At 44.1% G+C, this 27,822-nt stretch overlaps 1 protein-coding gene across 1 annotated transcript; it reads right to left on the reverse strand.

The window, feature by feature from the left end:
• Positions 1 to 9,496: 9,496 nt before the first annotated feature.
• On the reverse strand, positions 9,497 to 26,968 carry LOC140208270 (NACHT, LRR and PYD domains-containing protein 3-like). The gene is made up of 9 exons (XM_072276839.1): positions 26,840 to 26,968; positions 21,704 to 21,796; positions 20,666 to 20,832; positions 19,590 to 19,761; positions 19,429 to 19,494; positions 12,190 to 13,927; positions 10,704 to 10,790; positions 10,383 to 10,550; positions 9,497 to 10,218 (listed from the first exon to the last, which is right to left on the reverse strand). Exons 2-9 carry the CDS (start codon positions 21,762 to 21,764, stop codon positions 10,092 to 10,094), a joined length of 2,586 nt encoding a protein of 861 aa, XP_072132940.1. The 5' UTR covers positions 21,765 to 21,796; positions 26,840 to 26,968; the 3' UTR covers positions 9,497 to 10,091.
• Positions 26,969 to 27,822: the final 854 nt, after the last annotated feature.

Raw genomic sequence — 27,822 nt, forward strand, 5'->3', positions numbered from 1 at the left:
GAAGTTGTATCCAAGTCTCACAACCAAAATTTTAAACATCAAATGTTAATTGCCCAATAGTAAAATATAAAATTCAGCAAAGCTAAACCTCACCTCCTTTTTAGGTTTCTGTAAATGTCTTTTACCTAACCTAGGATTTTTTGTTCTGTCATATATATGAGGAGATTTTGGAATCAACATTATCAAAAAAGAATTTTGGAATGAAAATTGGCACCATCTGAAATACATATAAAAATTTAGGCAAAATAATCATCTTGATAGCATTGATCTGACCGATCAATGATAAAGATATTGGTGACCATTTAGTAAACAAAAATTTAATGTAATGGATTAAAGGTAAAAAATTAGCTTTCAATAAATCTTTATGCTTTTTCGTAATTTTATCCCCTAAATATGTAAAAGAGTCAGTAACCAATTTAAACGGTAAACATCCATCAATAGAAACCTGAATATTTAGGGGAAATAGTTCACTCTTATTAAGGTTCAATTTGTAACCAGAGAAATTACTAAACTGAGCCAACAAGGATAAAACAACGGGAATAGATTTCCCAGGATGAGAGATATATAGTAACAAATCATCTGCATATAATGATAACTTCTGTATTTCATTTCCACGGGTAATATCAAAAATGTTAGGTGAGTCTCGGATGGCAATTGCTAAAGGTTCAAGGGCAATATCAAATAATAATGAACATCCCTGCCTAGTACCCCGAGATAAACGGAAAAAGGAAGATCTTTGATTGTTACTACAAACAGAAGCTACAGGGGAATGATATATCAATTTAATCCAAGATATAAATATCGGACTGAAATTACATTTCTCAAACACAGTAACTAAATATGGCCATTCAACTCTGTCGAAAGCTTTCTCAGCATCTAATGAAATAATACATTCCTGGGTGTTAAATGAAGGAGTATAAGCAATATTCATTAACCTCCTAATATTAAGAAAATGAATAATGATTTTGAATAAATCCTGTTTGGTCCACAGAGATAATTTGAGGTAGTACCTTTTCTAACCTAGTCACTAATATTTTAGAAAAAAATTTGGAGTCTACATTCAAAAGCGATATCGGTCTGTATGATGCACAATCAGTAGGATCTTTATTCTTTTTAAGAATTAAAGAAATAGAAGCTTCATAAAACGATTGTGGTAATTTACCTAACCTGATTGCTTCTTTAAATATTCTAGACGACCAAGGAGAGAGAATAGAGGGAAAAACTTTAAAAATTCCACTGTAAAACCATCAGGACCAGGTATTTTGCCAGAATTCATTGTTATTTCTTCATCTGTAATAGGAGTTTCTAATGTTGAACATTCTTGGGGTGATAATTTCGGACAGTTCAATTTTCTTAAAATATCATGCATAGTGTTAGGGTCATGAGGAAAATCAGAAAGGTATAAAGAAACATAATATTCTTGAAAAGTTTTATCTCATCATGATCAACTGTCAAAGTGTCATCATGTTTACGAATTTTGATAATTTGACGTTTAACCGAAGTAGTTTTCAATTGATTAGCTAATAATTTACCCAATTTATCACTATGAATATGGAACTCACTTCTAGCTTTCATTTATTGATTTTCCATCGAGGATGTTAATAATAAGTTATGTTCCATTTGAAGTTCGACTCTCTGTTTGTAGAGCTTCTTACTAGGAGCAATAGAATATTTCTTATCAACTTCTTTAATTTTAACAACCAACAAAAATGTTTCATTCTTAATATGTTTTTTAAACCAACAGAATAAGAAATAATCTCTCCGTGGATATAAGCTTTAAAAGCATCCCAAACTGTGCCTTTGGAAATTTCTTCCGTAATGTTAGTTGAAAAAAAAAAGAAATCAATCTGTTCCTTCATAAATTTAACAAAGTCCAGGTCTTGAAGCAAATTGGAATTAAATCGCCATTGCCTATTAGTAGAAGTATCCATTAACTTGATAGAAAGTTTCATTGGAGCATGATCCGAAATGGAGATAATGTCATAATTGCAGTTGATTACAGATGGAGTTAGATGAGTCAATAAGAAATTAATCAATTCAAGAATAAGAATGATAAACATGTGAGAAGAATGAAAACTCTTTGTCCTTAGGGTGTAGGAATCTCAAACAATCATATATTCAACCCAACACAGCTCCCAGAGAGAAATAGGCCCTACGCCCTCCCCCATCCAAAGCGAGAAAGCTGACCAATAGACAGTCAGTGAGCTAAGAACTAAGTACCGGCCCCAAAAAAGTCCTGTTGACAGAAAAAAAACTCCAGTCCTGCAAGGTCATTATGTCCCTATCAAGAAACAACATAAAAAGCAAAACAACTCAGTATTCGAAAATATGAAAAGATTACTTTAAACAAATTCAAAGAAAGCTGTATTAAAATAAAGCCTCAAAAAGGGATAAAATAAAGTAGTATCAAAAAAAAACAAAAGACAATATATGAACACACAAAATGTAAGCTTAATGAAACCTTATTTTAAATTCATATTAACAGAAGAAAAAACTTGATCGAATAAGAAATACAACAGTTTTAGACTTCACCCTTCAGAAACTCTTTCGCATCTTCAACTGTATTTATTCTTTTTCGTAATCCGTTCTTCAAAACAATACTTAGACGGGCGGGGAACCGAAGGGATGGTTTATATCCTTCATTATAAAATTCCGAGATATCTTCTTTATATTTTATGCAATCAGTCAAAATATCAGGTGAATATTCTTCCACAAATCTAACCATGTAATTTTGGAAATAATCATTCCTTGTCTCCGGGTGTGGCGGATTAAAAGGTCCTTAATACAAAACTCCTGAAAGGTTAGTTCGATCGATCTGGGTTTCGCCGCCGAGGACAATGGCTTCAAAGTCAGAAAGCGAAAAGCTCGATCGAGCTTCGGATCAGAAGTGAATAAAGCAGGGAAAAGCTGCTTGAGAAAGTTTGCAAAGACTTCGTAGGGTCAGCACCTTCAATTGATTCTTCAAGACCCAGGATTCACAAGTTATTTCTCCTATTTCTATTTTCGGGACTGATGATCCTTTTCAGCATTTTATCATTGGATAAAGATAACTCTTTGCAGAGTTTAATTGCATCTTCAACGTCCTCTTCAAGTGTCATTAGCTTCGCAGTATTCTCCTGAATTTGGTTCTCATGCTCAAATAAAGTTCGCTGAATTGTATCCAATTTGCTGTTGGGCCATTGAAACTCTTCACAGAATTCCTATTTTTGCCGTTTAAGGAAGTCACTGATTGAATCCAAAGTGACTGGGGATTCATCTTCTGTTTCTCTTTCTTTTGCAAATGCTTTGGTTCTTTTCCCAGCCACAGTAAAGCAGTATTGAAGTATTATAATAAGGTTTCAAAAAAAAAGACCGGTAGGAGACAATTAAGTAAACAGGGTAGGAGCAATCGAAAAGCGACGAACAGGGCTCTGACTGCTTCTTATATCTAACATATGCTACCCTAATTTTGTTAGATATAATAGGACTTGCTAAAATAAATTGGTTCAACCCAAAACGTTTTCGAAATTGAAACCATATACGTAAAGTATGTTTAACTATTGGGGTAACACAAGGAATTCTGCAGATGCTGTAAATTCAAGCAACACACATCAAAGTTGCTGGTGAACGCAGCAGGCCGGGCAGCATCTCTAGGAAGAGGTACAGTCAACGTCCTGACGAAGGGTCTCGGCCTGAAACGTCGACTGTACCTCTTCCTAGAAATGCTGCCTAGCCTGTTGCATTCACCAGCAACTTTGATGTGTGTTGCTTAACTACTGGGTTATTCATTTGTTTATAAAATTTAGAAAGAATAAAAGGAAGCTAAGTCCCTCAAATAGAACCCAATGAAAACCCTTGTAAAGAATTACATTCAAGATTTACCCAATGTGGACTTGAAATTACATTTAAGTCCCGTAACTAACATTTAAAAAATCGAATGTTAATTGCCCAATAGTAAAATCTAAAATTCGGGAGCGCTAACACCCCCCAACCTTTTTATTTAGATTTCTGTAAATGCCTTTTACCTAACCTAGGGTTTTTGTTTTGCCATATATATGAGGAAATTTTTGAATCAACATTATCAAAGAAATATTTTGGCATACAAATTGGTACGGATTGAAATACATATAAAAATTTAGACAAAATAATCATCTTGATAACATTGATCCGACTGATCAGTGACAAAGACATTGGTGACCAGTTAGTAAACAAAAATTTAGTCTGATTAATTAAAGATAAAAAAAAACTCTTAAATAAATCTTCATGCTTTTTCGTGATTTTAACCCCAAATATATAAAAGAGTCAATAACCAATTTCAATGGTAAACATCCATAAATAGGAACCTGCTTATTTAGGGGAAATAGTTCACTCTTATTAAGGTTCAATTTATAACCAGCAAAGTTACTAAATTGAACCAACAAAGATAAAATAACAGGAATTGATTTCTCCAGATTAGAGATATATAATAACAAATCATCTGCATATAATGATAATTTATGTATTTCATTTCCGTGGGTAATACCAAAAATGTTGGGCGAGTCTCGGATACCAATTGCTAAAGGTTCAAGGGCAATATTAAATAATAATGGACTAAGAGGGCATCCTTGCCTAGTACCCCGAGATAGACGATGAAAGGGAGATCTTTGATTATTAGTACAAACCGAAGCTACAGGGGTATAATATAACAATTTAATCCAGGATGTAAATATTGGATGAAAATTAAAATTAAAATTTTAAATAATAAAATTAAACTTTTCCTCTATTCTCTCTCCTTGGTTGTCTAGAATATTCAAAGAAGCAATCAGATTAGGTAAATTACCACAATCGTTTTAGGAAGCTTCAATTTCTTTAATTCTTAAAAAGAATAAAGATCCTACTGACACTCACAACATGCTGGAGGAACTCAGCAGGTCGGGCAGCATCCGTTGAAACGATGAATTGACGTCTCGGGCTGGAACCCTTCATCAGGACTGAAGAGGGAAGGACAGAGGCCCTATAAAGAAGGTGGGGGAGTGTTGGAAGTAGAAGGCTGGTAGGTTCAGTTGAAAAACCAGTAATCTGAAAGACAAAGGGGTGGGGGAGGGGAAGCAGGGACGTGATGGGCAGGAAAACAGTGGGTACTAGAAGGAGGCGGAACCATGAGGGAGGTGATAGGCAGCTGGGGGAAGGGGCAGAGTTAAATAGGGATGGAGGAAGAGAGGGGGAGGGAATTACCGTAAGTTGGAGAATTCTATGTTCATACCAAGGGGCTGGAGACTACCTAGACGGTATATGAGGTGCTGCTCCTCCGCCTCATCGTGGCAGTAGAGGAGGCCATGTATGGACATATCTGAATGGGAATGGGAAGCAGAGTTGAAGTGGGTGACTACTGGGAGATCCTGTCTGTTGTGGCGGACGGAGCGGAGGTACTCGATGAAGCGGTCCCCCAATCTGCGTCGGGTTTCACCGATGTAGAGGAGGCCGCACAAGGAGCACTGGATGCAATAGATGACCCCAACAGACTCAAAAGTGAAGTGTTGCCTCACCAGGAAGGACCGTTTGGGGCCCTGAATTGTGGTCACAAGTGAAGTGTTCCGTCCGCCACAACAGACAGGATCTCCCGGTGGCCACCCACTTCAACTCTACTTCCCATTCTCATATAGAGGGACCAACTAGAAGGGATGTGATATTAGATCTCCTATTAGGAAATAAGTTAGGACAAGTGACGGAAGTGTGTGTAGGGGAGCACTTTGGTTCCAGTGATCATAACACCATTAGTTTCAACTTGATCATGGATAAAGAGAGATCTGGTCCTAGAGTTGAGGTTCTAAACTGGAAGAAGGCCAAATTTGAAGAAATGAGAAAGGATCTAAAGGGCATGGGTTGGGACAGGTTGTTCTCTGGCAAGGATGTGATCGATAAGTGGGAAGCCTTCAAAGGAGAAATTTTGAGAGTGCAGAGCTTGTATGTTCCTGTCTGAATTAAAGGCAAAGTGAATAGGAATAAGGAACCGTGGTTCTCAAGGGATATTGCAACTCTGATAAAGAAGAAGAGAGAGTTGTATGACATATATAGGAAACAGGGAGTAAATAAGGTGCTTGAGGAGTATGAAAAGTGCAAGAAAATACTTAAAAAGGAAATTGGGAGGGCTAAAAGAAGACATGAGGTTGCCTTGGCAATCAAAGTGAAGGATAATCCAAAGAGTTTTTACAGGTATATTAAGAGTAAAAGGATGTAAGGGATGAAATTGGTCCTCTTGAAGATCAGAGTGGTCGGCTATGTGCGGAACCAAAAGAAATGGGGGAGATCTTAAATGGCTTTTTTGCATCTGTATTTACTAAGGAAACTGGCATGAAGTCTATGGAATTAAGGGAAACAAGTAATAAAATCATGGAAACTGTACAGATTGAAAAGGAGGAGGTGCTTGCTATCTTGAGGCAAATTAAAGTGGATAAATCTCCAGAACCTGAAAGGGTATTCCCTCGGACATTGAAGGAGACTAGTGTTGAAATTGCAGGGGCCCTGCAGATATACTTAAAATGTCAGTATCTACGGGTGAGGTACTGGAGGATTGGAGAATGGTTCATGTTGTTCCACTGTTTAAAAAAGGATTGAAAAGTAATCTGGGAAATTATAGGCCGGTAAGGTTGACGTCGGTAGTGGGTAAATTATTGGAGGGAGTACTAAGAGACAGAATCTACAAGCATTTAGATAGACAGGGACTTATTAGGGAGAGTTAACATGGCTTTGTGCATGGTAGATCATGTTTGACCAATCTATTGGAATTTTTTGAGGAGGCTATGAGGAAAGCGGATGAAGGGAAGGCAGTGGATGTTGTCTACAAGGACTTCAGTAAGGCCTTTGACAAGGTCCCGCATGGGAGGTTAGTTAGGAAAATTCAGTCGCTAGGTATAAATGGAGAGGTGGTAAATTGGATTAGACATTGGCTCAATGGAAGAAGCCAAAGAGTGGTAGTAGAGGATTGCTTCTCAGAGTGGAGGCCTGTGACTAGTGGTGTGCCACAGGGATCAGTGCTGGGTCCATTGTTATTTCTCATCTATATCAATGATCTGGTTGATAATGTGGTAAATCGGATCAGCAAATTTGATGATGATAGAAAGATTGGAGGTGTAGTGGACAGTGAGGAAGGTTTTCAAAGCCTGCAGAGGAATTTGGACCAGCTGGAAAAATCGGCTGAAAAATGGCAGATGGAGTTTAATACAGACAAGTGTGAGGTATTGCACTTTGGAAGGACAAACCAAGGTAGAACATACAGGGTTAATGGTAAGGCACTGAGGAGTGCAGTAGAACAGAGGGATCTGGGAATACAGATACAAAATTCCCTAAAGGTGGCGTCACAGGTAGATAGGGTCGTAAAGACAGCTTTTGGTACATTGGCCTTTATTAATCAAAGTATTGAGTATAAGAGCTGGAATGTTATGACGAGGTTGTATAAAACATTGGTGAGGCCGAATCTGGAGTACTGTGTTCAGTTTTGGTCACCAAATTACAGGAAGGATATTAATAAGGTTGAAGGAGTGCAGAGAAGGTTTACAAGGATGTTGCCAGGACTTGAGAAACTCAGTTACAGAGAAAGGTTGAACAGGTTAGGACTTTATTCCCTGGAGCGTAGAAGAATGAGGGGAGATTTGATAGAGGTATATAAAATTATGATGGGTATAGATAGACTGAATGCAAGCAGACTTTTTCCTCTGAGGCATGGGGAGAAAAAAAACAGAGGACATGGGTTAAGGGTGAGGGGGGAAAAGTTTAAAAGGAACATGGGGGGGGCTTCTTCATACAGAGAGTGGTGGGAGTGTGGAATGAACTGCCAGACAAGGTGGTAAATGTGTTTTTTTTTAACATTTAAGAATAAATTGGATAGATACATGGATAGGAGGTGTATGGAGGGACATGGTCCGTGTGCAGGTCAGTGGGACTAGGCAGAAAATGGTTCGGCACAACCAAGAAGGGCCAAAAGGCCTGTTTCTGTGCTATAGTTTTTCTATGGTCTCTATTAAAAATATTTTAAAAAGTGATGTAATGTTCATGGATTCAATGTGCATGTAAGAATCTGATGGCAGAGGGGAGGAAGCTCTACCTGAATCACTGAGATGTGCCTTTAGGCTTCTGTCTCTGCTACCTGATGGTAAGAGTGAGAAAAGGGCATGTCTTGGGTGCTGGAGGTCCTTCATAATGGACGCTGCCTTTATGAGACACCGCTCTTTGAAGATGTCCTGGGTACACTGTTAGCTAATACCCAAGATGGAGCCAACTAAAATTACAACACTCCGCAGCTTCTTTTGGTCCTGTGCAGTAGCCACCCCACCCCATACTAAACAGTGATGCAGCCTTTCAGAATGCTCTCCACGGTACATCTATAGAAGTTTTTGTTGACATACCAAATCTCTTCAACCTCATAATAAAGTACAGTTGCTGTCTTGCCTTCTTTATAGCTGCATCAATATGCTGGGACCAGGTTAGGACCCCAGAGATCTTGACACCCAGGAACTTGAAACTGCTCACTCTCTCCACTTCTGACCCCTCTATGAGGATTGGTATGTGTTTCTTCGTCTTACCCTTCCTAAAGTGCACAATCAGCTCCTTCGTCTAACTGACGTTGAGTGCCAGGTTGTTGCTGCGACACCACTCCGCTAGTTGGCATATCTTCCTCTTGTATACCCTCTTGTCTCCATCTGAGACTTTACCAACAATGGTTGTATCATCAGCAAGTTTATAGATTGTGTTTGAGCTATGCCTAGCCACATAGTCATGGGTATAGAGACAGTAGAGTAGTGGGCTAAGCGCATACCTTTAAGGTGCACCCAAGCTGATCGTCAGCGAGGTGCCCTTCTGGAGATTGTAACTGGACCTTTTGTATTTTACTTGGTTGCCAGACTTGAATGCCACTGATCTGGGCATCAGCTGATTGTGGATCTCTTGGTTCATTCAGTGTTTCTGGCTGTGGAAGATTCTAAATGATTTTTTGGGGACCCACTCATCCATGACTGACTTTATATCTGCAACAACGTGGCATATTTGTTCAAATTGTCTGATGAGTCCATGTCCACTAGCTGAAAACAGTGACATAGCATCTCCCCTGCCTACTGCAACGACCTCTACAGAGACATTTCTCCGTGTCTGGACACGAGAGGGTGCGATTGGACATCGCAAACGGAGCTTCACTCTGTGTCTGAACCTGGGAGTGTGTGATGGGTCGGTGTGGAGAGAGCTTCACCCCGTGCTTAACGACCGTATTCCTGTCCCCATCCCTCTCGGACTCGGGACCTCAGAGGACTCATGTCTTATATTATATTCGATTTTAACTGTCTGCTGGGGGCAGAAGGAGGTCAATTAGCCAGGAAGGGTGTTGGGTGGAGATGAGATCCTGGGCTCCCAGACTCTGCCAGTCCGAACTCCCTCAGCCTGGAGCTGAGACGCTACTGTGTCAGTGTGAGGAGCTCCGACCCACTGTTGCAGTGCACAGGGTGCGGGGGGCAGCAGAAACCGCAAATGAAACTCAAGTCCGATACCAAGACAGGAAGTTACAGGTTTATTGATTTCATCATGGCAAATGTAAGTTAAACAATGTGTGAGCTGCTGACGTGCGGGAATAAATAAACTGCTCCCGAATCAATCACAGTCACGCACAATTAACTGACCGGCGATATAGTGTGACCGGTTGAATGATCAGTCCCGTTTCTCACCGTCACTCTGTATCGGGAGACGATGATTATAAAATCACACTTCAGAGCCGTGTCCGGGATCGCTGCAGATCCGGGGTCACTGCCGAGGTATTTGTCAATTTAACATCATTATATCAGCCAGACTGCCGAATGCACCGTCCTCAGCAAAGGGAGCAAAAGGATTCTCTCCCTGGATAATCCCACCCCGGGATACCGATGTCTCAGACTGAGCCCCGGCCACTGCCCTCGCCACCCCCCGGGCTCTTCCTGTCTCTGTTATTCCCCGGGGTCTCACGTGGGGGAGTCTCGAACGCGACATCTGGCGGAAGCAGCGCCGCTGGACACAACGGGAGCACAACGAAGAACACAGCGTGAGACTGGAGCCGGTTCCGTTAGAACGGTTGGGCATTACACCTGGAGTGCAGACATTAAAGGTAAGGAAGGCCGTTAAAGGGGACGGTGGGGAGTCGGCCAATATGTTTCCATCCCACAAATCACTGTCACTCCGGGTCTGGGTTCCCGCAGAGATCTCAATTCCTTCCTCCCGGTCGCACTGAACTTATTATCCCCCAGCCTGAAACAGATGGAAGAATAAAGATGAAATAGACAGATTACACAACAGTGTCAGTAACAGGGGACTCGGCTTAATGTTTCAACAACACTCACAGACAAATATCACCAGAAAACCCGCAGATCCGCTGATACTTTATCAAATTGAACATTAACACAAACACTCACTGGATCCACTTCAGACTCGGGTGGGTCAGTATGAGACGGCGGACAGCGGGGACTGATCCGTCTGTCAGTGAGTTTGATCCCAGGTTCAGCCACAGCAGTGATGGGTTTGCACTGAGAGCGGAGATGAGATCCTTGGCACCAGAATCTGTGAGATCGACACGGTTCAGCCTGGAGATGAGAGAGAGTGAGGGTGAAGGACACAGAGACAGGAGACGGTACAAATCCCCAGTGTTTATCAGTAACACAATTACTGATCACATTAATGTTCAGTGTCAGACACCCAGTTACTGTAAACACAATCTCCCACAGTCTGGTACTTACCCCAGTTTCTGTATTTTACACTCCGGGTCCCTCAGAGCCGCAGACACCAGTTTCACTCCTGAATCTCCCAGTTTATTCTCCCCAAGTCTAAACACAGACAGGCAAACTGATGAACAAAGTGATTCAAACCATGGGTCTGAGGGAATTTCTCTCACTCTGATATTTCAGGAAACATTAAACCCTTCAGTAAATCACAGATCGAAGTTCCCATCACTGTCAATGTCCCTCACTGCCCAGCTCCAGGGTATTCACCAAATGTCAGTAATTTAGTCTGTCGGTGTGACCCTGTAAACTCCACAAATTCTATCTAACACCCCGATGGTGAGGAAAATGTTCCTGAGATGTGAGATGGTCGAAAGGGGAAGGGTTGAAGGGTGGGACAAAAGTCCCACAGTGAGGAAAATTTGTGATTGGGGAAATATCGATGGGAGATGGTGGAAGAGATCCCACCTGAGGAAAAGGGATAGGAAGACAGAACCTGCAGGAGGAAAGGGGATGAGGATGAGAGGTCCCACAGGAGGATACAGATGGGAAAAGATAATCCCACAAGATGAGAGGATGCAGAAATAGATTGTACGGGAGGGGTGGGTCTGAACTGAGGTCCACAATCAGGAGAGGAGATGTGCCCATGGGGTCTGGGTATCTGGTAGTGAGCGCAGTCACACAGGTGGACTGATGGTGATAGTCACACACGGGGAAGGGCAGGGGAGGACAACCTCATAACAATATTTATTTCCTTCTCACTGGGACAGTCTGCTGATGGTCTCTTGTCCCTCACCGGGAAGGGGGTGCGAATCTCTGACCCACCTGCTGCAGTCAGTGTCAGTCTGGGTGTCAGTAACAGTGAGAAGGAACATTGTCAGTGGACGTGTCACAGGCCTCCTTCTTTGTATTACGCATATGATTCAAGACCTCGTTACTAGTAACCTTCATTTATTTGGCATCTGTGATATTCTCCTTAGCAAATACTTAGGACAAATGGACATTAAAAATGTCAGTCAGCTCCTGTGGTTCCACACTTAGGCGACCCTGATGGTGCTTAAGAGGATTTAGTCTCTCCTTAGTCACCCTTTTACTGTTAATATAATTGAAAACTTTCTTGGAATTATCGTTAACCCTGCCTGCCAAATCCATCTCAAATCCTCTTTTCACGTCCCTGATTTCTCTCTTAAACTTTTTCTATTTATTGAGGGTTTGATTTGCAGCCAGCTGCCTAAAGGTGATGTGCATTTCCTTCTTATGAAACACGACCATTCCTGTGATTTACTACCATTAAACCAATGGCCGTTGTTCACTGATCTGATGAAGTCTCCAACATCCCCTCACAGCACCACCTTCCCGTCCTTGTCGATTTACTGACGATCCCCAGGTCATTTGACACAGTCCTTTACTATCTGATTTATTGCAGTTTTACACAAATTCCTTAACATTGAAACAACACAATGGGACAGTTTCACAGTTCCGAGTGAGAGATAAATCAAGTTACCTCAACTCCTGGCACTTGTGCAGCCCGGGTCCCAGCCGCTGGATTCCTTCACACTGGATGTTGCAGTTCTCCAGGTTGAGGTGTTTTATTGTATCACAGAGTCCGATGACATGAGACAGGGCCGCGCAGTCAATCGGGGTCAGTGTCGTTTTACAGAATGAAAGTTTTTCCACAGATCCCAGTGCAGCCTGAGCCAGTCCACGATTCTGAGACTCAAACAGGTAGTGCAATGTGTTCAGGAGGCTCGTTCTACCAGCTCCACTCCATGTGTTTCCACTCTGGCGTTTAACCTCCTCCTTCACCCAGTCAATCACCCGGCAGGTTGTTTCATGAGGAAATGGACCCAGAATCTCCTCCAGGCCCCGAGCTGTCATTGGGTTGGAGAGACCAGCAACAAAACGGAGAAATATCTCAAATCGCCCATCCTTAATGCAGTGGGCTTGAGTGAGGAATATCAGGATATCCCCAGGATGTGGATTCAGAAATTGTGCGACTGCAGCTACAAACTCTTGGATGGTGAGGTGTGGGAATGTGTACACCACGCTCCGGGCAGAATCCTCTCTCTCCAAAAGCTCCATCAGGAACCCGGACAGGAACTGGGAAGGCTGCAGATTGTACTTGATCAAATCTTCACCTGTGAACACAATCTTCTTCTCGGACACTCCTCTGAAGGCCATCTGACCAACCCTGAGAAACACATCACGGGGGTTCTCAATCTCACGGCCGTGGTTTTTCAGGATGTTGTAAATATAGTAGGAGTACAGTTGGGTGATGGTCTTGGGAACTCGCTGCGGGTCCCTGACTCTTCGTGTGAAGAAGGGGCCCAGTGCCAGAGCGAGGATCCAGCAGTAGGAGGGGTTGTAGCTCATGGTGTACAGGATCTCGTTCTCCTTCACGTGTTTGAAAACAGCTTCTGCTACTGTCTGATCTTCAAAATGCCTGATGAAATATTCCTTCCGTTCCTCACTGGAAAATCCCAGGATTTCAGCCCAGATACCGATCTCAGCCTTTTCCAATAAGTGTAACGCAGTGGGACGGGTGGTCACCAGCACTGAACACCCTGGGAGCAGTCTGTGCTGGATTAAACTGTACACAATGTCAGACACCTTGCACTGGAATTCAGGATCTGTGGATGAGTCCTGAGCTTCTGTGTTTCTCCGACTGTCATCAAAATCAATTTTGTTATTGAATTCATCCAAACCATCAAATATGAACAGCAGTCCCTCTGGGTTCTTCCAGACCTCTCTCAGGATATTCCCAAAGTAAGGATATTGATCCAGAATCAGTTCCTTCAGGTTTATTCTGTAGTTAATGGAGTTTAAATCCCGGAATTTGAAACTGAAGACAAACTGGAATTGTTGGTATATTTTCCCTGTGGCCCAGTCATAAACAATCTTTTGTACCATTGTTGTTTTCCCGATCCCTGGGACTCCAGCCACTGCTGCCGAACTCCCAGATTTCGAATTACTCCAGGAACAGCTGCTCTGGAACAATTGATCAGTCCGGATTTTTTCCAGCTCTCTGCGGAGATGTTCCTCTCTGCACTCCTCGTGGTCTCTGCCTCTTGCCAGCAGCTCATGTTCCACCAGTGTCCGATCTCGAACAGTAGAAATGACCGTGAGCTCAGCGTATCGATCAACCAGCTGGAAAACCTTCACCTTCTCCCTCATCAGGATCGTGTTCACTCTCAGGGTTTCAGTTTGTGTCCGCAGAGTCTCCTTGTGTTTCTGCTGAACATCTTCCATGGGAACAGGGAATGTAGTCAAAATGTTAAATAACTCAACTCAGAACTCAGTATTTAAGTACCCAAGAGTTAGCTCAAAGCTATTGCATTAATTGGATTCATCAATGGATGCTTGTACAGTAAAGTAAATTCGATTAACAGACCCTTGACTGGACAGAGAGGCCTGGTCTAGATAAACACCAGATCATCACATTTCCACATTAATTGCGCTGTGAAGGTGAGTATTTCCCTGGTAGTTTACTGACCCCCGACTGCCCGTACTTAAAACCCTCTCACTACTGCCAGAACTTTGTGGAAGAACTTTGGAAGACCAGTGTTGATGTGGCGTATGGAGATGGAGAAAAGGGTAGTGGGTTTTCTGTCAAAGGAACAGGTCTGGGAATCACAGCTCCCCCTTCCACCATCACTGATTCAAAATACAAAGAATATTTGTTGATCAGCACGTGCACTGTGGGTGGGGTTTTTTGGGGGAGAAAATGTCAATGTCTTGCTCAGGAGATTGAGACAGTCAGCATTTTGACACAAAACATAGACAATCCCCAACCCCACTTCATCATCACAGATGTTGCTCAGCTCACAGAGTTCCTCCAGAAATTAGTTTGAAACAGCAGATCTGCAGTCTTGTGTCTCTTAAAGAGTTTGTGTTGCAAATACTCAACAGATTCAAGATACACAAGTGTAAAGGAGAAGGAAATAATTGTTATTCCAGATCTCATGTAACACAGAAAACTCAGATAAAGAACTCAATGGAAAACACAGTAAATATAAACACAGATGATACAGTAGTCACTCTGACCTCAGGTGGTTCTCACAGAATATTTTAAAATCATGCTGGTGGTGGGGTGGGGCTTGTTAGTTGTAGAGGGGTTGTTTAGTCATTGGAGGTGTTGACCAGTCTTCCTGCTTGAGGAAAGTAACTGATTTTGAGTCTGGTGATCCTGCTGTGGATGCTACGACACTTCCTCCCTCATGGGAGAGGGGCAAACAGCCCACAGGCAGGATAGGTGGGATCCTTTCTGATGCTGCTGGCCCTTTTCTGGAGCCTTTCTGTATATACGTCCCTGATGGAAGGTAGGCTGGGGGTGCCAGTGATGCGTTGGGAAGTTTTGACTCCCCATTGTAGACCCTTCCAGTCGGCCACAGTTATGCAGCATGTTGGCCTGTCCTTTGCAGCACAGCTGTAGAAGGACGGGAGTGTAGATGTGAGTACAGGTCAGACAACGTCTGTAAAAAGGGGAGAAAGGGGAGATGATACTGGTCAATGACTTTAAATACAAGTTTGAAAGCCATGCTGATTACAGGTCGGGTGGTGAGGAAGAGAGCAGAGACCGAGGAATTTCAGTAGCAGAGGTTCAGGGTTTCAGCTGGCACAGGACCTGTATAGAATACAGAACAGTACAGGAATTGACTGTTCGGCCCACAATGTTGGTGCCAGCATGATGCCACATTAAACTCGGACACTGTATTCCATCTAGCACATTTTGCCCATTCTTCCAATTTGTCAAAGTTTTGCTGCAATCGCATTGCTTCCTCAGCACTACCAATCCCTCCACCTATCCTTGTATCATCTGTAAACTTGGCCACAAAGCCATCGATTCCATTATCCAAATCATTGCCAAACTATGTGAAAAGTAGCAGTCCCAATACTGACCCCTGAGGAAAACCACCAGTCACTGGCAGCCAAACAGAAAAGGTTCCTTTTATTCCCACTCCCTGCCTCCTATCCGCCGGCCATTCCTCTATCCATGCCAGTAACTTTCCTGTAACGCCATCGGATTTTATCTTTTTAAGCAGTCTCACGTATGGCAACTTATCAAATGCCTTCTGAAAATCCAAGTAAATGACATCCACTGACTCTCCTTTGTCCACCCTGCTTGATATTTACTGAATGAACCCTAGCAAATTCGTAGAACAAGATTTCCCTTCATATAAACCATGCTGAGTTTGACTTATTTTATCATTAGGCTCCAAATACCTCGAAACCTGAACATTAATTGAATTGACTTCTTTCCTTCACATACATGAGGAGTAAATCATTACCTTATGTCTCCATCCAAATGTGCAATGTGCAATCATAGTAATTTAAAATAATTTATGGACTCCAACAGTTTCCCAATCACTTAGGTTAGGTTAACTGGTTTATATTTCACCAACAAGAGAAAATCTGCAGATTTCTAAGGTAGGAACATGTTCGGCACAACTTTGTGGGCCGAAGGGCCTGTCGTGTGCTGTAGGTTTTCTATGTTTCTATGTTTCTCTGCTGGAAATCCAAGCAGCACACACAAAATTTTGGAGGACCTCAGCAGGCCAGGCAGCATCTGTGGAAGCGTTGACGTTTCGGGCCGAGATCCTTTGGTAGGACTGCAGACAAAAAGCTGAGGAATAGATTTGAATGGTGGTGGGAGGGGAGAGAGAAATGCCAGGCGATAGGTGAAACTTGGATGCCAAGGGATGAAGCAAAGAGCTAGGAAGTTGATTCTCGATAGAGACAGAAGGCCCTGGAAGAAAGGAAAAGGTGGTGGTGGTGGGGTGGGGTGCGGTTTACCAGAGCGAGGTGGCAAGGAGACAACAGGAGAGAAGTACGAGGGCATGGGGGATTCGGAAGGGGGAGGGGAAGCTTTTCTGGAAGTTTGAGAAATCGATATTCATGCCATCAGGTTGGAGGCTACTCAAATGGAACAGAAGGTGTTGTTCCTCCAACCTCAGTGTGGCCTTATCCTGACATTGGAGGAGGCCATGGACTGACGTATCGGAATGGGAATGAGAAGTGGAAGTAAAATGGGTGGCCGCTGGGAGATCGTGCTTGCTCTGGCGGACACAGCATAGATGCTCGGCTAAACGGTCTCCCAATCTACGTCGGGTCTCACCGATATACAAGAGGCGATAATGAGATCATCTACACCTCCCCCTTGTGCTCTCTCCACCCTCTTTTTTTTGACCAACTTCCTAGATCTTTGCTCATTCCTCCACCTCCAAATTTCACCTATCTCCTGGCGTTTCTCTCTCCCCTCCCAAACCCGCTCTCCACCTTTCAAAGCTACTCCTCACCATTTTTTCTCCAGTCCCACCGCATGGTCTCGGCCCGAAACGTTAACTGTACTCTCTCCACAGATGCTGCCTGGTCTGCTGAGTTTCTCCATTATTTTCTGTGTGTTGGCCTATAATTTCAATTCTTTTGCCTTCATCCCTTCTTTATGTTTTTTTGTTACCTTTTGATACATTTTAAAAGCTTCCCAATCAACTAACTTCCCACTCAATTTTGCTACATTATATTGCATTTCCTTTTCTTTTATGCAGTTCCCAGCTGCCTCCTAAGGGTTCATTTACATTAATCTCCCTGATAAGTTCGGATCTCACAATGTATCAGGACCCTGTCAGGGACATGTGGGGTCTTACAGTGTGTCCAGACCCTATCAGGGGTGTGTGGGGTCTCACAGTGTGTCAGGATCCTGTCAGGGGTGTGTGGGGTCTCACAGTGTGTCAGGACCCTGTGAGGGTCATGTGGGGTCTCCACTCAATGTATTCGGCTGTGATAGAGAGCATAGGAAAACATTGATTGGGGACATATTTATTTTCGGGACTGTGACAGTGATAGTAATGATGTTCTTCAATGATCAGGGAGTGTATCTGTTTGATATTCAGAAATGGTTGTGGGAATTTCACTGCTGTTTCTGTTCCCTCGGCAAACAACATGAGGACTAGTGAAGAACAAGCTTGTAGTGATTTACCAAACCCATGGTGCAGGGAAACTGAGGGGTTTCATTGACCGGATGTGGACTGGAACATCATTAACAGAGGTGACAGAGATGTGAGTAGTTTGTAAACTTCCTGATTCGTCTATCTCTGGTCGCATATTTAAATTATAATCTTTGCGGTTTGTTCTTGTAAAGGAGAGAGACTGAACCAGGGTTCTGGCCGAGATCCCTTACATTTCTGTTAAGAGCTTCAAATACTCAGATGAAACATGGGTTAATGTGATATTAATAAGTTTTGTGATATTTGTCTTTCTGACACTCTCTCCTCTGTGAAATGTGCAGTTGTGTGATCCAACTCAGTCTGCGATGATGAAGCCTCACAATCTCTGAGCCCATGCACTGCCCCGGGCTCTGTTTTCACTGATGTGATGGGCTTATGGGTATAGTGAGCTTCCCATCCAGACCATCACTATTTAACTAATTGCAATATTATTTATAGATGTTTTCAGTCCTTTGCACCTTCCTTGCCGCGATCCCACAACTCTCGGTTTCCCTGTCCTAATTCCCATCTCTCACCCTTCCACAGTGTCCATCACACAATGCCGGTAGACAGGAATTTCAGCTTCTGTGGACTGAGCTGAGGAATTTGTCCCCCAATCTCACCCTCTCTAACACTGTAGCAGTGTTTGCACGAGGGAGTGCAGATGTGAACACAGCGGTGTTCATATGCTGCTCTGTGGTTGAACAGACCGGTTGGGACGTTACCCGCTTTTCTAATTAAATTGATGCTATTATTACTGTTCTGTGACTGGAACTTCAGTGGACGCCCAACTCTAAGAAAAGATAGTCTGCAGGAACTGGGGGAGTTTAGAAAATGGTTAAGGATGAGGCTGTTCCGGAGGGGGCAGTGGCTGGCAAGAGAAGGTTTAGACCTTTTGGTGTGAAGAAATATTATTTTTTTTCATTCTCCCGTTCTCCACGCAGACACCAGTGGGGATCTGTAGTTGCAGGTCCCAGAGCTTCCCTTAAACTCACCAGCTCTCTGCCTCTTTCCTCAAAATGTCCTCTGAAAACTCTCTCTCTAGCAAACACGTTTCCCTGTGTCTCACTGTGTTCTCTGTCATGGTGCCAACATTTGCCTGGTCAGATCTTTGTGGCTCAACAACTTAACCGCCCGACGTAAAGTACCACCGTTGGTGGAAACAGAGGTCAGGTTTCAACATTATGAACTCTGCTTCAGCCTCATCTGGGCCATTGCGTACCGTTCCGATAGCCCCACTACCGGAGGGATGTTGAGTCTTTAGAGAGGGAGCAGAAGAGGTTTACCAGGACGCTGCCTGGTTTAGAGGACATGTGCTATCATGAATTGTTTTCTCTGGATCATCGGAGGCCGAGGGAGCTCTGACACAGGTTGACATTATGAGAGGCTTAGATAGAGTGGACAGACAGAATCGGTTTCCTAGGTTGAAATGTCTATTATTAGAGGGCCTGCAGTGAAGGTGAGAGGGGGTTGGATTAAGGGGGATGTGAGAGATAGTTTTTTTTTTAATCAGAGAGTCGTGGATGACTGGAATGCACTGCCTGGTAAGGTGGGAGAGGCAAATTGTTAGAGACTTCTAAGAGACGTTTGGATAGGCACATGGATGTAAGGAAGATGGAGGCAGATGACCATGGTGTAGGAAGCAGAGATTAGAGTTTAGGTAAGTTTGATTTACTTCTTAGCTGGTTTTCCACAATATTATAGGCCTAATGGCTTATTCCTGTGTTGTACTCTGCAATGTTCAATGCACGTTCACTTACCTTTCAGCTCACTGAGAACCTTTAGTAGAAGTTGAGCGGGAATTGGTCGGTGGGAGGCATCACAACCTGATTGAATTTAAACAAATTGAGGAATGATGCGTAAAATTGTAAAGTGTGCTGTGTTCAATCCAAATTTGAATTAATCTCTGATATTATCTCACCATATATCTGTATTTCCTTCAGTATTTTGTCCAAATTTGAGACACCATTCCACATTTTCACAAAGGTTTCCCACATCACCCTCCGGGCGCGGGAGCCTTTCTCCATCACCAGGCTCAGGAGGAGTTTAGAACTGTCCGCCCGCTCTCCCTTATCAGCGAGATCAGAGATTTTCTGTGAAGAGTAACAGTGAACATATTGGGGTCTGACAGATTCACACAGAGAATGAGAAGTAAATGATGTGCTCTGTAACGGGATCACACTGAGCAGTCACCCGGACGGGTGCAGATCCTGTCTGGACATGGACTGTACATTCTGAGTGCAGAGCACACGGAGGGACATTCACCGTGAACCTGGTCCACCAGTCAATGAGATCCTGGCTGCTCTGTGATCACGTCATTGACGTGACTCACAATCCATAAATAATCCCTCACCGGGCTTGACAGTGTAAAACAGAAAACAGAAAATAATGATCACAGATGAAGAAATAAAACAGGAGGGTTTTTATGACAGAGTGAACAGTCTCAGAGAAGTTGCAGAAAAAATGATCTAATTCATCTCCTCAGTCCACCAGTGTCTAACATGACAGCGGATTACCGGCTGACACCCGATTCATTTCCTTTGCCTTTTCCAGTGGAGGTTTATTCAGTGATGACACATTACAACATGGCAGTATTCTCCGATTCACACTGTTTGCTGCTACAGATTGTAACACAATCATCTCCACCCAGAACAGAATGCACTCGGGCTCCTGTAGCATTCACTGATAATGTCCCAGTTGTCACGCTGTACAATCTTCCTGGACTGAAACCTCCTGTCATATTTCCATTTAATACTGGAAGCCCACACAACTGTTACCTGCTCAACTCGCTCTGAGCACTGAACAGCCAGCCACTAGTCCGCGGGGTCTTTTCACCACTTTCTATCACTGGTTCAGATCCACATCTTTGTGTTTGTATGTACAATACTTATTTCCCAGTTGTTCTTTTATCTAATTTAATATCCGATGAGTCAGAGTTCCGACACCCGTCAGTCCTGTGACGTGTGAAAATTCAAACCCATTCTCCCTCCCACTCACCCGATGTTCCTCTCCACTGAACTGATTCTCCGCCGTTAACGCCAGGGTCACTCCGTGCACCCCTCCTTCCATCGCCTGCGCCAGCCTGTCCCGGTAGAAATCCGTCAACTGCAGCAGCTGGGAATCATTCCAACTGGCCAGAAGCTCGGTGCTCACTGAGCTCGGATCTGTGAAGGAAAATGAGGAGTATTAATGACATTTCTGACCGCATTTTCGGCAGTAACTTTCTCTCTGGAACCTAAAGATCACCTAACACAGTCCAAAATATATATACAGAAAATGGGGACGGTGGGGGGTAGGAACGGGCTTGGGCCGGGGGGTGGGGGGCACCGGGAGTGTCGGAGGGGGTATAGTTCCATCTGTTGAAGGCTGCTTTTTCGTGCCCCAGGAATATACCTCCCTGTTTGGAAAGGACTCTGCTTACTGCTGAGAATATAGTAACCCATCACCATCATTCTCCTGGTACTGCCCATCACCACCGCTTTGCTCTGGGTTACTGGCTGCCTGCCTGGTTTGCCCCTTCCTCAGCAAATCTCTGAGATACCTCACAAAATGCTGGAGGTGCTAGGCAGGTCAGGCAGCATCTATGGAGGAGAATAAACTATCAACGTCTTGGGTCAATGCCCTTCATTGGGTTTGAAATGAGGGGACAGAAATTATAGATATTGCCACATTACTTTCTATTCTTTGTGGTCCTGATCCAAAACATCAAATGTTTATCTCCCTCCATGGATGCTGCCTGACCTGCTGAGTTCTGCCAATATTTTGTGTGTCTTTGTGTTGCCCAAAACTTTCAGCATCTGCACAATGTCTTCTGGAGTAATTCGCTACTTTAATCACAATCTGCGAGAGGAGCAGGAACAGACAGTAAACGTACCCCTTGCACGTGTGACTGTGCTTACCCCTGAGATGTTAATTCTCTCTCTGTCATCCCTCCGCTCAGTCCTTTCACAAATATTTGTGAATTGCTGATATTGAATTAAACACAGACACAAAGTCTAGGCAATATTTATAAATTAAAATACTTCACCAACATACCCGTATCCTTTCCCGATGTTGACGTCACTGGAACTCCTCCCCTGCTCGCTCCTTGACCCATTTTGAGGACAGGTGTGACCCGCTTTTGCTGCTCTTTAACAAAAAAAATATAACAGGAGGGTCAATTATTAATTGAGGTGTAAAGGAGAACACTGTTTTGTTTTTAAACTGAGACAAACACTTCCAAACATCTTGGGCCTGTGCACTGAAGCCTTGACAGGGCCTGATCCACCTGCTCCCATCTATTTCCATGGATTGTACACTGCGCCGGGACTTTCCGGTGTATCTACACGCTATATTGCAGACAATTCCCTTTTAGGAACCAGTCTTGTGCCCTGGACTGGGAGTGATGTGTCAATGGGAAGGCAAGGCAGGCTGAGCAGACAGCGCCCACTGCTTTGGTCCTCCTACCACTGGTGGCGCTGTGGTGAATAATGGACAACTGTTACAGCAGTGTGGGTTGAAACATTTCTGCTCAGCACTGGGACATCTATTCCTCTCGTCACTGAACTATACAGATTTCTCAGTCACAGCTGATTCTCACCGTCCCTTTGCAGTTTAACATCACCTGGCAGTGACACCTATGGGAATATATGGATTGAGTCTATGTAGAAACATTCTAACATCTTGAACAATGCAATCTTACCCATAAGATCGTGACAGGCAAACACGAGGAATTCTGCAGATGCTGGAATATCAAGCAACACACATCAAAGTTGCTGGTGAACGCAGCAGGCCAGGCAGCATCTCTAGGAAGAGGTGCCGTCGACGTTTCGGGCTAATACCCTTCGTCAGGACTAACTGAAAGAAGAGCTAGGAAGAGATTTGAAAGTGGGAGGGGGAGGGGGAGATCCAAAATGATAGGAGAAGACAGGAGGGGGAGGGATGGAACCAAGAGCTGGACAGGTGATTGGCAAAAGGGATATGAGAGGATCATGGGACAGGAGGCCTATGGAGATAGAAAGGGGGGGGGAGACCCTGAGGATGGGCAAGGGGTATAGTGAGAAGGGGTACCTCCCCCTCGTACCCCATCCATTATTTATTTATTTATACACACACATTCTTTTTCTCTCTCCTTTTTCTCCCTCTGTCCTTCTCACTGTACTCCTTGCCCATCCTCTGGATTTCCCCCTCCCCCTTTTCTTTCTCCCTCGGCCTCCTGTCCCATGATCCTCTCATATCCCTTTTACCAATCAACTGTCCAGCCCTTGGCTCCATCTCTCCCCGTCCTGTCTTCTCCTATCATTTTTGATCTCCCCTCTCCCTCCCACTTTCAAATCTCTTACTATCTCTTCTTTCAGTTAGTCCTGACGAAGGGTCTCGGCCCGAAACGTCGACTGTACTTCTTCCTAGAGATGCTGTCTGGCCTGCTGCGTTAACATCGTGACATCTTGTTCAGAATCATGACATTTTCTCCAGCAGGATTTTAAGATCCATATTATCACCTAAACCCCGGTCAAGATTTCTTTGAGCATTTACCTTGCTATTACCAGACTGTTACATTGCACCTTGTTAAAGACAATGTAGACACGCTATACATACAAAACAGCAAGTTCCCAAAATATCTTTAACATAATTAAAACAAAACCGCTAGAATTGTTCGACAAGACAGAGAGTATGTTAATATTTCAGATGGAAGACCCTGTATCAGAGCTGAGCCTGTCTGTAGGAGCCACGTATCTGTTCTCTATCTGCATTAGAGTCTGTGTTGCGTATTAATGATGTTTGTTTTCGTTTCTTAATCTGTTCCACAACACTCCCTGCCCTCCCATTCACTATACCGGTCCCACCCTGGTCTGACTGTCCGAAAGCACCAACTCTCACTTGTTCAAGTTGAAAACCATTCGCCATTTCTCAGCCCATCTCCATAACTGACCAAGATGTCTTTGAAATTTATTGTAACCTGTTGCAATATCAACCAGATGCCTGAATTTAGTATCAAACTTGCAAACTGTGCCATGTACATTCATATACAAATCAATGGCATGAATAAAAAAATAACAAGGTCTCGACAGTGACAAGCACATCCCACTCGTCATAGGCCTCCATTTGCTAAGTCCATCTTCAGTCATCACCCTCTGCTTCTTGTTCTCGATCCCGGTGTGAATCCACCTCGCCAGCTCCCCATGAATCCCTCGGGACCTATCCTTCCATATCGGCTGCCATGCGGGACCTCCTTACAGACCTTTCCAAAGTTCAGATGAACAACATCACTGCCCTATTTCATCAATCCTCATAGTTCGCTGTTCAAAAATCTCCAGAATACTTGTCAGATTTGATGTCCCACTGGGTGGTGCAGACGACAATTTCCCCATAACCAATGTCTAACCGCCCGAGACTTCAGCTTCACTGCAGACTGAGGAAATTCCAACCTGTCGAATTACCAAACTGGACTGAAGCCTGTATACTGCCAGAGTCACCAGCCCAATATTATAACCAATACAAAGCCGCTTTGGTGCCAGCGATTTGCCGTGATGTTCCTCCCATTTCCGATTCAAAAACTGAGATGGAACTGGAACCTAATGACCCTCTGCCGGGGCTGGTGGTCAGGCTGGTTCACCGGTCTGTACATTGTCAGAGGATGCAGATACACTTCAGCTTGTTTCCAGCAACTAAACTGAGCACGTTGGTCACAATGTCATTGCTGTGTGGGATATTGCCATGTTTCCCCTCAGTGTAGCAGGAACAAAATGTAAAATTATAAAGTAGAAAATTATGGGAACTCAGTACATCAGGTTACATCTGTGAAAGGAGAAATGGTGGAAGACCCGATATCTAAACTGGGACTGTTCAAGAAGCTGTCGATCTGCTGGGCGTTTCCAGTATTTTCGTCTTCTTACTTCAAATTTCATGCAACTCTAGTTTTATTCCACCTCCTCATTTTAATGCACAGATGGTAACTGATTGCAAAATATCAGCAACGCGCTAAAATCTAAATACCACCCCACTCCAATCAGTTTGTTATTTCAGAGTTCATTCTGACCCTGGTGTGATTCATTCCATACAGTCAATGCTCACAGCATCCTTTCCTCCCACTGTCACTCTGTTACATTTGCTCCTGAGGCCACTGTCTCTACGCTGAGAGGCGGTGACCACAGAGCGATAAAAAGTACAACACTTGCTGCAGCTCTGACGGGCTGTTACCCTGGAAACGGAGGAAGTGGCTCACCGAAAATAACCGAAAAAGGAAATAACAAACTCAACATCAAATGCTATGAGTTTCATTTTGACAAAAATTAACACTGCAGCCATTTTGTTACTGGGAAACTAAAATTGAAATGGCTGCTTTTACCCTGCCACCTGCTGTGTTCAATTAAACCTCTGGTAGCTCCAGCTATCAAAAAAACAATCCTGGAAAAGATGTAAAACAAATCTTCGCAATAAAGACAAAATTTAGAAGAGAGTTTGCTGAAATATATCATCGCGGCATTGGGACGCAGGCTGGACAGAGATTGAACAAGACGGTTGATATATATCATTCAGTTGGTGGGATTCAGACTGGACAGAGATTGAACAAAATGGTTGATAGATATCATTGATGTGGTGGGATACAGGCTGGACAGAGATTGAACAAGACGGTTGATATATATCATTCAGTTGGTGGGATTCAGACTGGACAGAGGTTGAACCAGATGGGCAGGGAATGAGCAGATGGAACCCGGTGGGAGAAGGAATCAAGTGCACTCTCTGATGGCCGTCCAGTAATACACAGACACTGAAATAATAGTACACACTACTAGATAACAGATTCCAATATAACAAAGCCAGAACAAACAATAGCCCTGGAGGAACGTTGTTTCGTTTTTACTGTGTACTGTCCCAGCAGCTTATGGTCGAAATGACAATAAACTTGACTTGACTAAGAACTTCGGTATATGTCCTTTTCCACTCTACAAACTTCATCGGTGCTCCGGAGAAAGTATCCCATCCTGATACCGCACAGCTTAATACAACTACTGTCTACCGTTCTTCCTTTAACTGAATGAAGTAGCGGAGAACTGTGGACACAGCTGCGCACATCATAGAAACCAAACTCCTCTCCATGGACTCAGTCTACACTTCCCACTGCCTCAGTAAAGCAGCCAACATAATGAAAGATCCCCACAACCTGAACATTCTCACTTCTCACCCTCCCACAGGGGTGAAGATAAAATAAAACAGAAACATACCACCAGACTCTGGGACAGTGTCCATTCGGCTGTTATAAGCGAACTGTATGTTCCCCAGCGGGATGAGATGGAGCTCACAGTCTAAATCGATCTGACCTTGCACCACATATCTACCTGCACTGCACTTCCTCTGTAACCATAATGAATTGCTACACTCTGGTATTGTTTTGCCTCAATTTACTGCTGTAATGTATTGATCTGTGCGGTTAATACCGAAGACACGATTTTCACTGTACCTCTGTACATGTAAAACAAAATAAAGATTCCCCATTTTAATCGTGTGGAAATATTAGACAGCCTGGATTGCTCCTTTGGATTCCTCCTCTGGAGGGAGTGTACACAATTCCGGGAAACCCAGATATATGAAAAAAACACTTAATTCCCGCATTAATAGTCTCATATATCGGGAAACACTGGCTGCATTTCGGCAAGTCGTTGGAATGGAAAGAAGATGGAACAAACTTCCCAGTCCCCCGAGAGGACGTGAGAGATCCGGATCTCACTGTCCTGTCTGAACGGGGGAAATGAAACTACTCATACACGTGGATCAGTGTCCCGAGGGTGTGATGACTCTGTTGAACCCTCGCGTCTGCAAGAACACACCAAGCCGAACGGCCGATTCCAATGTGCTGGAAATATGTAAAACAGTTAAAGACCCCAGGCATCGATCCAGGTGAAGTTTGGATCCGAGACCGGGCCGGGTGATGGAGGTAAAGATCCCCAGCTACATCTTAATGGATGTGTTCCGTCTCGGCTTCACCACCTCATCCCGCTCCTGGGATCAGAACAACCGGGGCTGAGCGGCGGCTCATCTCAGGCAGTTCGGTGTTACGGTCCCATAACCCGGACCGACCCCGGCAGGTTGTGTCCCGGAAGTGGGACGAGGCCGCCAGTTCGAGGAAGTTAACGGGACGCTCTGCCCAACATCAGCACCCCACCCCCCACCGGGATCGACATCAGTACTCACCGATGGGAAATTGTCGGTCGCGTTCACACCTAGTGACCGGCCTCAATAGTGACCGATGAGAACTTGACCAATTTGTCCCGCAAACAGCGATCGGTTCACCGGCTCCCAGCCGACCATCCGCTTCAACAGAGAACAGAAAGAAAAGCACCGCCCATCCGGGGACTGTGAGAGCGGGGGCGGGGCCTCGGCAGCGGGGGGCTGAGGCGGGGGCGGGGCCTCGATAATAAAACCCCGCAGATGCTGCAGATCTGCGCTTGAAATGGGAGCGAGAAACGGGAGCACCAGACGGGTGGAGGGTCTCCCATCTGAACCGGTGACTCTGCTCCTCGCCCCTCACACGCTGCCTGACCCACAGCTGCGTTTTACACGTTATTTTATTTTTTACACCAGCTACATTTTTAATTTTTCCCTCTTTGTCTTCCCCGTCCCCATCGCCCCACCTCCCGGTTCTCCGAGTTACGGTTTCGATTCCCATCCCGGTCCGATACACAATTCCCAACCGAACAGGAGTTGTGCAGGTTTAATGGAAATCACTTCTATGCTTATAAGCACTAATTTCTATTCACATTCCTCCGGAACCTCGCTGGACAGGAACACTGAAACATCAAGTGAGAAACAGCAGGAGGTGGCCATTCAGCCCCTCAAACCATCAACAAGATGTCGGCTGGTCTCCCATCTCAGTCAAGTGTTTTTGTCCGATCCACAGTTCCTCGATCCCTTCGGTCTCCACACATCTGCCGGCCTCTGTTTTGTGTGAAGACGATCACTGAGACTTCATCGTCTTCCAAGAATCAGTCCGGTGAATCTCTAAAACAAACACTCTCTAACTTCTTAGATAATCTTCCATGGATTTAAATTCCATTTCTGGAGCCCCATGTTGCCCCAAACACTTACTTCGCACCCCTGTCACTATTTCCACCTTCCCACCTCCTTCCTCACCTGGATCCATCTCTCCCTCCCCAGCTCTTGCCCCATCCCCACCT

This window comes from Mobula birostris, chromosome 13, assembly GCF_030028105.1.
Source record: "Mobula birostris isolate sMobBir1 chromosome 13, sMobBir1.hap1, whole genome shotgun sequence".
Lineage (NCBI taxonomy): Eukaryota > Metazoa > Chordata > Chondrichthyes > Myliobatiformes > Myliobatidae > Mobula > Mobula birostris.

Bases quoted from the DNA above. Each gene is read 5' to 3' on its own strand.
- LOC140208270 (XM_072276839.1), bottom strand. From the start codon at position 21,764: ATGGGTCAAGGAGCGAGCAGGGGAGGAGTTCCAGTGACGTCAACATCG. The intron at 19,762-20,665 runs GTGAGTGGGAGG...TACTCTTCACAG, and splicing joins TCAGTGGAGAGGAACATCGG to AAAATCTCTGATCTCGCTGA. The intron at 19,495-19,589 runs GTGAGATAATAT...AAATTCAATCAG, and splicing joins GAAGGAAATACAGATATATG to GTTGTGATGCCTCCCACCGA.